The sequence below is a fragment of the Lepisosteus platostomus genome, chromosome 5 (assembly GCF_059453375.1).
Source record: "Lepisosteus platostomus isolate fLepPlt1 chromosome 5, fLepPlt1.hap1, whole genome shotgun sequence".
In the NCBI taxonomy this organism is placed as follows: domain Eukaryota; kingdom Metazoa; phylum Chordata; class Actinopteri; order Semionotiformes; family Lepisosteidae; genus Lepisosteus; species Lepisosteus platostomus.
In genome coordinates this window covers 66,554,854-66,569,264 of record NC_142615.1, presented here as the reverse complement: position 1 = coordinate 66,569,264, position 14,411 = coordinate 66,554,854, and the positions used below count along the sequence as shown (strand labels likewise).

The window sequence follows — 14,411 nt, the reverse complement described above, 5'->3', positions numbered from 1 at the left end:
TGTAGCTGGCCAGGGGGCATAAGAGAGCAAGGAAGTTTGGGGTGCCCCCTCCTTATATACTGTAGGGTGAAGAGGGGGAGCAGAACAGGGGGTAACAGCACAGTCCGGCACTTGAGGGGCAGTGGAATTCAACAGTAGGTAATGAAGGAAGAAGAACGGCACCGTCAGTCAAAATGAATGTCAATAAAATGTGTGGGACCGCAAATCTGCGTTCAGGTAAAAATCCTGCTTCGTGTGAGCCAGATGTGACCACGCCCCACATTGACCCCTTGGGTCGAAACCTGAGCCTTTCTCGTTCTGTCACAAATGATCGGAAAGCAGTGGCTTCAAAAAGCTCTTGGACCATGGATGTGTGTCTCCCCCCTTTTTTTTCCCCCACCGTTTGCCGCAGGTAAAGCACCGTGCCAATGACATCATTGGTGACCCAGTTGCTGTGACGCCAGTCCACCGCAAAGTCACTGGCTTGACATCACATTTCACGGTGCTACCGGTGTACGGGGGGCCTGAATCCTTTGGAAGATACAGCTCACTCTGTCGGAGGCCCGCAGTGCGAGGCCGCAGCAAATCGGCGTTCAGGTAGAAATTCTGCTTCGTGCGAGCCAGATGTGACCTCGCCCCATGTTGACCCCTTGAGTCGAAACCTGAGCCTTTCTCGTTCTGTCACAAATGATCGGAAAGGAGTGGCTTCAAAAAGCTCCTGGACCATGGATGTGTGTCTCCCCCTTTTTTTTCCCCCACCGTTGGCCGCAGGTAAAGCGCCGTGCCAGGTAAAGACCCGGTTGCTGTGACGCCAGTCCATCACTGGCTTGACATCACACCCGAGCCACAGTGACATCACACCCGACATCTCTACCCTCCTTTAGTCATAGTCTTTTTTTAAAAAAATTCTGTTTCTTTGTGCAGGAGAAATGGCCACCACCACCTCCAAGTATTTGCAGTGTGCCCTGGCAGGATTTGTCCTGGGGGTTATAGTGACGTTCGGGTACGTACAGCCCAGAGTTTGCTTTATAGCTTGGCCGTGGTTGATGCGGCCAGATTGAGAAAACTGTCTATTTTGTCAAACGAATTTCAAAGAATACTCATGCTTTGGCGGTATTAACAGATCACCACTTTACATTTCACTTCGTATTTATGGGCTTACAGACAGTACATCCATGCATTTTTCTAGCTGCTTCTTTCAAATCTCGGTCGTTGGGGAGCTGCAGTCTGTACCAGCAGGGTTCACCCTGGACAGGACACCAGTCTATTACAACACACACACACACACACACACACACACACACACACACACACACACACACACACACACACACACACACACACACACACACACACACACACACACACCGATATTGACTCACACATTACTCCAATTGACCTACCAGCATGTCCAGGAACTCGGGGAGGAAGCTGGAGCTGCCCATGGTAATCCATGCAGACACGGGTAGAACATGCAAACGCCACACAGACAGCACCCCAGGTCCCAAAGTGAACCCAGAGCGCCCAGTGATTTAAGGTTGCAATGCTAGCAACTGCACCACTGAATCATATATTTTTTTAACCTGCTTGCGCAACCCAAAAGTTACAGTTTTGCAATGCGTTGACAAATAACAAATAATAGGCTAAGACAAATAACTTAGTTATTTACAGTGTTGCCAGAATGTTGCCTTTGCGTGGCTGTTTTTCTCCTGTATTTCAGCTCTCCATTTGTGCTCAGATCCCCACCCCCCTGAGGGGGTGTTTGTAACCTTGAGTTACTCAAATGATAACGCCCGGTGGTTTATGGTATGTGGATGGTGTGTTGCAGTGTCAGTGAGAGTGCCGTGGGTGGGACTATTGGTGTGCTGGTTGTTCTTTCTTACCTAAGGCATAGACAATCCATCCACCTCTTGGTCATCCTGAGTGGCGTTTCTTTGAGCAAAATATTCCTCCTGTCCTGACTGGAGGGAGCTCACCCAGCTGTGTCTGGAGAGAAGCCAGGGTATCGGCTTCAACCACGCGGCTGGGCAGCTTGTTCCACACCTCCACCACCCTTTGTGTAAAGAAGTGCCTCGTGTTCTCGGTCCCCAAGTGCTCTTCCTTGCAATTTGCACTTTTGTCCCCTGCTCAGTGTTTCACTTTTCATTTTAAAGAAGTTGTCTGTGTTTTCTCTCTCAATGAATTTTGAAAAATGAGATTAGAGTTGCCTCTTATGAGTTGGCTGACTGAAGTGCTTCCCTGGAATGTTGCTTGAAGTGCTTTGCCTTCCAATCCTCATTCTTTCAGACACATTAACACAAAATGTGTCTGAAAGTGATAAGATAAGGATAATAGAACAATTAATAATGATTATGTAGTGCCAGAGTAAGCATAAAAATCCCTAAAGGCATTCTTTTGTAATCCATTCTGCATGAGCTGCCTCACTAAACAAATGGGTGATGAATCAAAATCAAGACTGAAAGCGTTCAAACGTTTTGTTTTGCATACACCGAATTATTCAGATTCTTGCACGTGGTCACGTGAAATGGGATTAAGCCAAAATGCATCACACTCAAGCTGTGCTTTCCAATAGACTAAAGAATAGGGAAGGAAAGACCTCTAGACCTCATGAGACAAAGTCCTAGTGATTGGGTACATAAAGAAATTCAAATGATCAGAATGGCCTGAACAAGGGTTAAGCATGATGGGATTCTGTGTGGCGTGACATAGGATGGAAATTGGCAATGGTTGTTCAGCTCCTTCTTGGCTTTTTTTCCCTGTGTTATGTAGTTCTGGGAAGAAGTTAGCTGCTCGTTGTGAAGATATGTGTGTTATCCTCTGAGTGCGTCTGTGTTTGTAGGGTAGAGTCAATAGTGCTGGGAAGGTCATGGTGAAGACGAGAGCTGAAGTGAGTTTTATATCCAGCAGGGCTGAGCTAAGTCAGCCCCGATGGCTTTATAAAGGTTGTTTCATTCACCCACCTGGCCCCAGTAATCCCTTTGAAGAGGAGCGGGGAACGCTGTTTTTATAGTTTGGGGTTAGAAAGATCCAGCGTGGATGAGGGATGAGTGCATTTCAAATTGCAAAAAAAAAACATGTGCACAGTAACACAGTAACAGTAATAGATCACATTTCCAGGTCTGCCCAGCACCATGTTCTGTGATTCAAAAAGAGGCAACAAAATGTCCGGTGAGGAGGAGCGGCCCTGTGACACTGTAAACAAGCAGGCTTGTGGATCTGTCTCTTTTTGATCCAGTACAAATACTCCTTTCAACTTCCAGTCGGTTTTGCCCACAAATACTGCGTATTTGTTAACTTTGCATGCAGATCACATTGGAACATTTCTGTGGTGTAATGTCTGCTGCACAACCTGGACTTATTCCTCCATACCTCACATTGCCTTAATCATCACAGGGACTAGTGAGCAGGAAGGGCTCCATCACGTCACGCTTCGGGGGAACTCGAAGGCGAGTTTGCGACAACATGAACACCCCCTGCTTCATCGGTTTCCCCCCCATCTCTCCCGAACACACTGCTGTGTCCAGTACAGTATGACTCCATGATCCAAGGATGTACACTGACATTGCCACATTCAGTTAAGAGCCTGTTTGTACAGGCAAATCCTCAGAGCATTGAATAGGAACTTGAACAGAAAGGCACTTTGCATGATTTGGATTATCTTCATGAGCGTGTGAGACCACGTGCTGCTGCGTAAAGTATGAGGTCTTCCTCCACGTGATATAGCAGGAGATACAGGAACAGGAGTTATAAGGTTATGAAAACATGATGTAAAAGGGTTTGTCCCCACTTTTGTAATGAATATCTGGTGTTGTTTCATCCACAGATATTTAGGCACTAAACCTCCAGCGATTCTGAGTCGCATTGCATGGTAAGTATACTTCAGCGATGCTCCTATCAAGACCTTTTAAGATTCATGACATATATGTCTAGGTTATATACTGTATATATCATCCATCTATTTTCTAATCTCTTTATCCAGTCAAGAGTCATGGAAGAGCCAGAGCCTATCCCAGCAAGCAACAGGCACAAGGTAGGATCTACCCTAGATGGGCCGCCAGTCTATTGCAGAGCACACACAGACACGCGCACGCTCACGTGCACACTCGCACCAGGGCCTCTTCTCCCAGAAGCCAGTTGGCCTACTGCTACGTCTTTGGGCAGTGGGAGGAAAGCCTTCGAAATGTAGGGGGAACATGCAAACTCCACGCAAACAGTGCTTCAGGAACTGAACTCAAGGCCCCAGTCCTCTGAAGTAGTGCCAGCATGCTGCCCAGGTTTAGATACAAATCTTTGGAATTATGTTGAATACTTCTGCATAAAAAAACTTACTTCCCAGCACCTGTTCTGCTCCACACATGGTTGTACTTCAAAGCCTGGGAGAATTTAAAAAGAAAGCCTTTTAAACTCATTTTATTAAGGGCTTCTCGATAATAACAGCTCTTCTCCGTTCTATTTTTCTTAGTGCCCCTCCCAAATACAGTAGGAAATACTGGAACAACATTCCAGGGATTAATGTCAGTCCAGAGGGGTAGGTATTGTCTTTCATCCGTTTGAGAAACATTTCCAGTGAGTTTCTGGTAAAAGTCAAGTCATCTTTAAATCCTAAAAGAATCCTAAATTAATCAATTCAACCCCACGTTATCTTGTGAACTAGCTTGTTAGAATGATTTGACTTGGAAGCACCAAATGAAAACACACACATGAAAATGCATTAGCAAGTTCAGTTTAAATTGTTTAAAACCTCAGAAATGGGATTTCAGGCCCAGCAAACTTTGACTTGGGAAGGATACACAGAACAGGCCTGGCGAGGGTCTTGAATTGAAGGGACCCCCTTGGAGATCTAGCCAGAAACACTGGATAAAAATATCCAGAACAAAAACAGGGGGAAAAACATTTTTCAAAAGTCTGTTTTGCAAGTTGTGGCACACCTAGGATATAATTTTATCTTTCCAGGTCTTCTCTTGTGTGTTTGCTGCCTTAGATGAAAAATAAGAGATTATTGAAAAAAAAAGAATTTTGTGTGTGATTTTTTTTTTAATGAAGACTGGTTTTGGAAGGATTTTCTCTGCCTTCCAAATATGTGAAATAAATATTTCTACTTGTTATATCAGCATTCTCTTTAGCCAGTTGAAAAAAACTTTTATTGTGTGCTTCTTTAGCATGTAAAGTTAGTTTTAACTCTGGAAATGTGCTTTTTTTTCCCAAGGGATGTTGAAAATAACATTGGTGTTATGTTTTGATTTTGCTGGGAACAATATTTATAATACGCCCATGGTGCAGTTTCTGTCTGAAGTGCTGTTGTCAATATTATGCAATTGATTTGTTTCTTGCAAACAAGTTGTGCTGTTGTGAAAACAAACTTTATGGTTGTATTTCGAAGATATTGGAGAACATTTGCATTTGCAGTACTTGGAGAAACGCTTAAAAATAGTTTGCTTATGGAGATGAAAAGTGAACTCTTAACTGTAGTTTATGCGTTGGTCCGGATGGGGACAAAATGGCGGTATAGTCTCTCCCTTAATGCTATAAGAGTACAGATTTTGACAATGTCTTACGTAAAACGCTTGTCTTAAGATTTATCCCTTTTTAATCCAGTCGGGAAGTAAGTGAACATATCTTGAAGTACCTCTCTATGACAATGATTCTGTTTGTTATCTCTGGAGCTGTCTTATACCTTACTTCAGAATAACCCAAGTCCTCGCATCCCTGCACTGGCTTCCAGTCAATAATGAATTCAAGTGATGTCTGCTATAAAGTTTTGTATCGTATTTTTTCCATCAGTTGCATTCCATCCCCTGATTTGAATAGCGTTCCATAGTGGTCTTTGGATAATGGGCACGTAATGTCTTAAGTGAATCAGTTATTGATATCATGGGCCTTAGTTACTGTGTAGCTTGCTGATCTTTAATCACCAGGGTGGAATGTAGTCTGTGTGGGCTCTCCATGCTACCAGTTACGGGGGATATGCCAGAGCTCCAGTACTTATAATCACTGGCCTGGACCCAAATGTCTACTAGATGTACTGTAAGAGCACAGCCCAGTTTGGACCACATTTCCCAGTAATCTGTAGGTTAAGGAAGTGCTGCCCTTAGTCATCTGACCAGTTTTGGGAAGACAATTGGCAAGGGGACTAAAACCAGGTTAAAAAAAAGCAGCAGCTCCTTCATCCCCCGGAGGATTCTGGGGAATGTAGTCCAGACATCTTATTGCACAAATGGAATTATCCCCAAAATAAAATACATATAGCAGTTTACTTACTATATCACTCACACTAAAGACGACAAATACACATTTCTTGTTTGTAAAGAGGAAATGTTTTGGACATCGATGTCCCAATAATTGTGTGGACTGTATATCTGACAACCGTATGACTGTCGATTGCTGTTGCTGGAGATCTTTCAAAGTAAGATACGACTTTATTGACCCCCAAAGAGAAAATTGAGGCGTTACAGCAGCCCAGCCCAAAAAAAGCAAGGATCAGACTAAGCTAAAACCAGAATAACCACAGCATTAGAATAATTAAATAAGTACGTAGAATACAAAATAAAATAAATAAAATTGACAATATGGGTGTGTGCAAAATATGTTTATAGACACTGTAAAGCAATAAAAGATGTGCAAAATGTCCAGAAAACATTTTGTATAAATGGTATATTAATGCAGTGTCAAAAAGTGCATGAGTGTAACATGCTGTCCATAGATGAGCAGATGAAGGGCTAACAGTCCTAGCCTAGGGCAGCGTTATACACCCTGACAGCCGCCGGGAGGAAAGACCTGCAGAAACGTTCCCCTGAAGACTGTAGCTGGAGCAGTCTGTTGCCAAAAGAGCTCTGCTGCCTAACAGTCCCATGTAGTGGATGAGAGGCGTCATTAGCAAGACAGATTCACCTCCCTGATGTCCTAACAGTGTCACGGAGCACGACTGGACAAGTGTTTTGTGCTGGATCAAGGAGAAGTAACATGCCCTGCCTGTCACTACAACAGCACGACTTAAATGTGTGATGAATGCAATCCCAGCTCACACAGATTTAAGAGTGCCCAGCTCCATCTGTTGGTCAGTAATAATAATAATAATAATAATAATAATAATTGCTTAAACTTATATAGTGCTTTTCTGGACACCCCACTCAAAGCGCTTTACAGGTAATGGGGAATCCCACTACCGCCACCAATGTGCAGTCCCACCTGGATAATACTTAATGATACTTTGATAATTCAGTATCAGAATTAATCCTGTAGTTGCCCAAGTCCAAGCGATGATCTGCTTGACAAATGTCAAATGAAAACCCTTGTCTTCCTTCTTTCAGGTTAGTTTACAAACAGACCAAAGTCATGGAGCCCCTGTGAGTATTCAAATCCTCATATTTCTCATGTTGAGTCTGACTGCCTTGCTGTTAACATGGTCAAACTGAAACGTTTCTTTTTTTAACTAGATGCTTTTGACAGCCCTTAAATGAAATAAAGTTGATAAGTAAAGGAAATTTGACACTTCCTGTTGGCTTTGCCTGGAAATAAAGACAATGCATCTGAGCTGCTGCCCTCTCCTGGCTGGTCTGTGTCATAACACTGTCACCTCCGGGTTTCAATCCCTGCGATCATAAGTAAAAATGAGGCGCCAGCTGGAACTGGGGTCTCCAGATTTCTGATTTCTGATTTTGTGTCACAGGAGGAGAGACGTGCTGACCGTCACCCCCTGGATGGCTCCTATCGTCTGGGATGGGACCTTTGACCCCTTGATCATCGACAGCATCTACAAACCCCTCAATGCCACCATAGCAACCACCGTCTTCGCGGTCGGCAAGTAAGACGTGTTGATCACAAAGAGTACTTAACAAAAATATGTCTTCTGTATCCGTGACTTCTTTTAGAATGTGCTCTCCTACACTGGGAGGAGGCACTGTTCCAGATCCCCTGTATCATGACTAAGAGAGCATTTACTTTCTTTCTAACTAAAAGCATTCTATTGTTGAACACTAAAACAAAAAGAGGCTGGCCTCTTATCACTACTGTTGTTTTTGGACTCTTTACAAGCTAATTGTTTGATTCAAATCTAATTCCAGCAGCCATATTGCTTTGCAACTCACAACTGGCAACCCCACTGGAGCTCAGCAGGTGTGAGTCTGGCCAGTACCTGGATGGGAGACTCCTGGGAAAGCTGAGGCTGCTGCTGGGAGAGGTGTTAGTGGGGTCAGCAGGGGGTGCTCACACTGCTGTCCATGTGGGTCATCATGCCCCATTATAGTGATGGGGACACTATACTGAAAACAGGCGCCGTCCTTCGGATGAGACGTAAAATTGAGGTCCTGACTCTGTGGTCATTAACAATCCCAGGGCGTTTCTCGAAATTTGGTGTCCTGGCCAAATTTCCCATTGGCCTTTACCAATCATGGCTTCCTAATAATCCCCATTAATGAATTGGCTTCATCACTCTGCTCTCCTCCCCACTGAGAGCTGGTGTGTGGGGAGCTTTCTGGCGCACTATGGCTGCCATTGCATCATCAATTATTGCATCAATTATTATTATTATTATTATTATTATTAATGGTACTGGAGTTCTGATTGAGCAGTGCCGTTGAATGTTTTGTATTATGGTATTGCACTGTTCTTGTACCGTATTATTATTGTCGAAAATGTTACGTGTTCATGAGCTTTTGATGTGCAAGACAAGTTCCCTCAAGGGCAAAAGAGGTCGATGCAATTCACTTCTGGATTCCTGGTTGAGGGGTAAACCATTTTAGCAAAACACAAATTCAGGCTGGGAGATTTAACTGGCTCTGGGGGGGGGGGACTAAACTCTTAGTGTTGATTTTTGAATACATTTCACTTCGTATAGGCAAGATCTCGAAAATGCCTGGAAAAAGGAGTCGACAGGAAAAATCTCTAGCAGGGCTGAAATTTAGGATCCGCTATTGAAAAGGCCCTGGAAAGGGAAAATATCTCTTCCGAGGGGTAGAGAAAAAAGAGTGGAGTGTCCAGGAAAGCAGCGGGAATATGGCAGGGTACACCCTGGATGGGACTCCAGTCCATCTCATGGCAAATGCATAGACAGACGCGCACACACACACACTCACAGCAGGGCCAATTTTCCCCAGACGCCAATTTACCCACCAGCACATCTTTGGACTGTTGGAGGCAGCCGGAGCACCCAGAGGAAACCCACTCTAACCCAGGGTGAGATCATGCGAAATAGCACCCCAGGGCCCCATCACTGCAAAGAAGCAAAGACTAACCACCACATCCCCTCTGTTCCCGAACCATCCCCCCTCTTTTCCCAGGTACATGCGCTTCCTGAAGGGGTTCCTCGAGTCGGCAGAGAAGCACTACCTGGTGGGGTTCCGGGTGCACTACTACGTCTTCACGGACCAGCCGGGCGAGGTGCTGAAGGTGTCCCTGGCCCCCGGGAGGAACCTCACTGCCATCCAGGTGCCCAAGTTCGACCGCTGGCAGGAGATCTCCCTGAGGAGGATGGAGATCATCCGGAAGACCATCGAGGAGCAGATCCGGCGGGAGGCCCAGTATATTTACTGCCTGGACGTGGACATGCACTTCCAGAACCGCGTGGGGGCGGAGGTGCTGGGCGAGCTGGTGGCCGCCGTGCATGCCTGGTTCTATTACAGTCACCGGGACCAGTTCCCCTACGAGCGCCGGCCGGCCTCCACCGCCTACGTCCCCTTCAACCAGGGCGACTTCTACTACCAGGCGGCCGTGTTCGGGGGGCTCGTCGACAACGTGTACCGGCTGGTCAAGACCTGCGAGGAGAACCTGCTGGTGGACAAGAGGAACAACATCGAGGCGGCCTGGCAGGAGGAGAGCCACCTGAACAAGTACCTGATCCGCAACAAGCCCACCAAGCTGCTGTCTTCCGAGTACATGTGGGACGACCAGAAGCAGCGTGTGAACGAGGTCAGGGTCATCCGCTTCTCCACTGTCCGGAAGAACCTCGCCGAAGTCCGGGATAACTAGACAGCTGCAGCGGATCCTCCCGGATGTGCATTTGAGCCGCCAGTACTGACCGAAAGTGAGGCGTGATGGGCACATCCTGTCACAGGTTATGAGGCGTTTTCCCGGAGACGATTTGTCACGTTAGCGGTTCAGACGGGTTTAGTCAACCGTCCACGTCCAAGCGATTCGTCCAGAGACGGCTTTGCGTCTTGGGTTTGAATCTGTTACGGGAACATACCACAGTGGCTTAACCAACCTCTGACATCCCCCCCACCAACTGTCAACAGCAGCCGGTTCAACCTTACAGGAACACACACACGTTTTAATCTCATTCCATCCCTCCGTTTTCCGACCCCTTTATCCGATTCAGGGACGCAAAACCAGGGATGCCTCCTGGAATTGGACACGCGTTCTGTGCGAGGAGAGACGTGCAGGACGAGTAATTTGTCACTGTATTTTGTCATACAGTTCAAGAGCTTTTGAAATAAAAACTCCCTATCTGCAATATAACACAAGGTCCTGGTGAAAGTTTCTGTTCATGTGATCTGCAGTGATCTGCTGCATATTTGCAAGATGCTGATATAGGCTGCACGTGCACTCTTAAAACAAAGGGGAGCTGCACGGCTATTTTTATAGGTCTGGGTTAGAGAGAATCATCATTGATGAGTGCATTTCAAACCACAATAAAAGTAAAATGTACACAGTAACTTGTAAAACCTCCAATTTGCTTCACAAAATAGATTCAGTGAGGCAACAAGACTTCGGCTGAGGTGAAGCGGTCTTTATTACACTGTAAACAAGCAGGCTTGCGGATACGTGTCTTTTGATCTAACAGAAATATTGCTGTCAACCTCCAGGCTGTTGTGCCGATACGTGGAGCTGACTTGTTAACTCTGCATGCAGGTCGTGTTGGAACATTTCTGGAGTGAAATGTCTTCTGCACCACCTGCACTTGTTCACTCATCCATCGCATTACATCAGTCATCACAGTGAACTAGTGAGCAGGAAGGGCTACATCATGACGCTCTTTTTGTGGGAACTCTCGCCCTTGCCTGTGGGGAGACTAGGGATTTGCAACAACACGGTGCGTCACGGCACTTGCACAAAGCTTATGATTTTGTGCTTATTTCAGAATTTATCCAATTTTTCTAAACCGTCCATGGATTTATTTTGTTACTGGGGCTTAATCACCGGTATGAGAAATTGGGACTGCAGTTCCCCCATGAAGACGCGTCACAATTGTTGATACGTTTCTACATTTTTTTGTGCTTGTGTTGGTACATTTAAGACAATAGGGGGTTTGGGGGTTTGCATACTTCCTTAATATTTCAGTGTTTGACATTAGCTTGCCTGGCTGAGGAACCGAGAGCACTGGCCGAAGATCAGCACTGTCATAACCCACCTCCTTCATGAGGAATGAACCAGGGAGACAGCTACAAGGGTGAAGTTGAGGTGGAGGAAGAGGTGCTAGGTTTTCAGCCAGGGAGCTATTATGTTAAACACTGTTAAGCATTAAGACAGTCACACAACCCCTACTGCAATTTCCCTCACGGGATCAATAAAGTATCTATTTAGATTGTCATCTTAGCATCACGCCTTTTGTGTCAACATCTTATTTACACTTTTAGACACAAGTTATCAGACGAACTTAGGACCTCCCATTTACTTTCACTTGTAGTTGTTAGCAAGGGTCTGACAGCTCAGTTTATCACTCCTTATTATCCCAGCTGAGTCAGATGCTGCTCATCGCGACAGTGCACAGTGACAAGGCAGAATGCTAGTCCTTATGGACATGTTAAAGATGATGAAAATACTTACGATTTATAATGAAATAATAAATATATAAATAATGACATTTATTTTAGAAAATAAAACCTGTACGTAAAATAAATATTTTATTTCCTAGCGCTAAAATGAGATGAACAGCTGAAATCGTTAGGACTCATGTGCAAGTATGAAACTAAAATGGCAAATTTCAAGAGTCTCAGTCAAATGTCCAGATCAAGTTTGTAGTTGTGTTTGTCGTGAGTATTCACGACACTATTGTGATCTCTGGTTTTGGCAAATTACTCAAACATTGCTCTGAGAATGCGTAACCTGTTTCGATAACTAGGGCCCTGTTGCCCAGGCAACATGTCACATTTTTCATTTTTCTAAAGGCTCACACTTGGGCAGTGTACGAAAACAAATTCTAAATCATCTTGAGTGGTACTAGAATTTCTCAGTGTAGCACAGAATACTGATAAAAGAGACACTGATTTATAATAGAAGTGACTACGTTCCGTAACAGTCCAGCTCCTAACCTTATGAAAGAAGAACACCTGTCCTTCACAACTCGGAACTTTGCGTCTCTAGAAACAATCACACATTAACAATTAAATAGTCATTACAATTTTGCAAATTAATAATACAACTAAAGCGTGGGAAACTAGGTTACACAATTTTAAAGAAATCCCATAAAGAAAAAGAGCATAAACTCGTCTTGCATGTCTTGCAGGAGAAACTATTAATATGGATATAGGATTCTAGATTATAGCTTGCATCTAAAGCCTTGTGTATCTGGGTCTAGTAATGCTGTTCTTCAGACCAGGAACACACAAGATGCCCAGCCTGCTGGTGTTGGCTTGTTGACTGCAGCGTTGTCACTTGGGTTCTTTATGACCGCCAGGTTGGTGTATCGGTCCAGTTCTTCTGTTCCTGGATCAGGGTGTACTGGAGCGCAGCGCCGCCGCCACCGCCGGTCACTGGAAACACCCACCCGTGAGAAACATTTCGTTTTGTGAGCTGGCCCAGGGTGGAGCAGTGGCTCTGTGGCTCAAGATCTGTGCCTGTGGCTGGAAGGTTGCCAGTTCAAATCCCACAGCTGGCAGAGGAATCCTACTCTGGTGGGGTCCTGAGCAAGGCCCTTAACCCCAACTCTTCCAGGGGTGCTGTACAATGGCTCTGACCCCAGGCTCTCTCCTTATCTGTGTGTCCATGTGTCTCATGGAGAGCAAGCTGGGGTCTGTGAAAAGATAATTCCTAATATGAGAAATTGTAAAGGGTTAACATCTTAAAATGTGAAAAAGTCCAGGGGGGTGAATACATTTTCATCTCCGGGCGGGAGTACGCACCAGCCACTGTATAATGTACTCATAACCCTTAAAAACAGTAAATAGTAATAGACAAGTACCTTATTCCTCTTGGAAATGGATTTTAAGCTTGATGGTGGAAGTCTGTTTTCACAGCTACTCTCCCACTAAATTTGGCCTCTTAACTCTAAACGTTGCACCAGCACCTTGGTTCCCACTCAGGGTTACAGGTGTGCATAGATACATTAAGATGAAGCATGTGCATTGCGTTCACCTTAAGACCTACAGACAGTGAGGAGGGGCGACGCAAAGGATTGTGGGGTATGATGTCATGGCACACTACACCGCCATCACAGAACACGTCCGGCCTGCTGGGAGAGGTGTTAGTGGGGCCAGCAGGGGGGGGCTCACCCTGCGGTCTGTGTGGGTCCAAATGCCCCCGTAAGGTGACGGGGACACTGGACTGTAAAAAGGCACTGCCCATCGGATGATACTCAAAAAGAGTAGGGGTGTAACTTTCCATTGGCCTCCTAATAATCCCCATCTATGAAATGGCATCATTACTCTGATCTCCTCCCCACTGAGAGCTGCTGTGTGGTGAGCGTTCTGGCACACTATGGTTGCCGTCGCATCATCCAGGTGGATGCTGCACACTGGTGGTGGTGGAGGGGAGTCCCCATTACCTGTAAAGCGCTTTGAGTGGAGTGTCCAGAAAAGCGCTATATAAGCGTAAGCAATTATTGTTAACTACTGGTTAAGCTACAGAGCCCTTTCCCAAGCTATGCATTAACACTCCCATTCCGGAGCGGGAATATTCACGCTGGTAGCAGACAAAGTTTTTCTGTTCCCCTCCCCCTCGCCCTACGACCACCGCCAGCTGCCGCCGTCGCGATACAGTCCCAGCCAGGCCCAGCTCGAGGTGGGACCCCGGACCAGCTCCAGGAGCCGCCGGGTGTCGGCCGGGCCAGGACGGAGGCCAGGTCGCCGCGCCCATCCCAGCAGTACCGCCGGGCTTCGGGCCAGGTCTTGGGGCTGTTCAAAGAGGAAGGTGCAGCCGGGGCTGGGGGGTGTCAGCACTCACAGCCCTGGACGAGAGACGGTCCTTTACACCAGCAGCCATCCCACCCTGCAGCTCCCCCTGCTGGCAGCCCCACTGAAGCTCAGCAGGTGTGAGTCTGGTCAGTACCTGGAGGGGAGACCTCTGGGGAAAAACTAAGGTTGCTGCTGGGAGAGGTGTTAGTGGGGGCAGCAGGGGGTGATCTCACCATGCGGTCTGTGTGGGTCCAAATGCCCGAATACTGTAAAAAGTTGACATTCTTTGGCTAAGGCATGAAACCGAGGTCCTGACTCTCTGTGCTTAGTAAAAATCCCAGGTTACCCCAGTGTTGTGGCCAAATTTCCCCATGTCCTTTACCCATC

At 46.0% G+C, this 14,411-nt stretch overlaps 2 protein-coding genes and 1 long non-coding RNA gene across 3 annotated transcripts in view; all 3 read left to right on the top strand.

The window, feature by feature from the left end:
- LOC148671543 (scavenger receptor cysteine-rich type 1 protein M130-like) overlaps nt 1-14,411 on the top strand; it is a 401,186-nt gene that overhangs the window by 322,978 nt on the left and 63,797 nt on the right. The gene's annotated exons all lie outside the window — the stretch shown is intronic.
- Nucleotides 3,800-4,509, top strand: LOC148671547 (uncharacterized). The gene is made up of 3 exons (XR_015937113.1): nt 3,800-3,847; nt 3,959-4,009; nt 4,442-4,509. It is a non-coding gene; the product is annotated as an uncharacterized LOC148671547 (long non-coding RNA).
- On the top strand, nt 7,292-10,436 carry LOC148671546 (globoside alpha-1,3-N-acetylgalactosaminyltransferase 1-like). The gene is made up of 3 exons (XM_088632808.1): nt 7,292-7,322; nt 7,646-7,780; nt 9,255-10,436. The coding sequence occupies exons 1-3, from the start codon at nt 7,312-7,314 to the stop codon at nt 9,940-9,942; spliced, it is 834 nt and encodes a 277-aa protein (XP_088488934.1). The 5' UTR covers nt 7,292-7,311; the 3' UTR covers nt 9,943-10,436.

What these genes read in the sequence shown, in the direction of transcription:
- LOC148671546 (XM_088632808.1), top strand. An exon ending in ACCGTCTTCGCGGTCGGCAA is followed by an intron (nt 7,781 to 9,254) that starts GTAAGACGTGTT and finishes CTCTTTTCCCAG; the next exon opens with GTACATGCGCTTCCTGAAGG.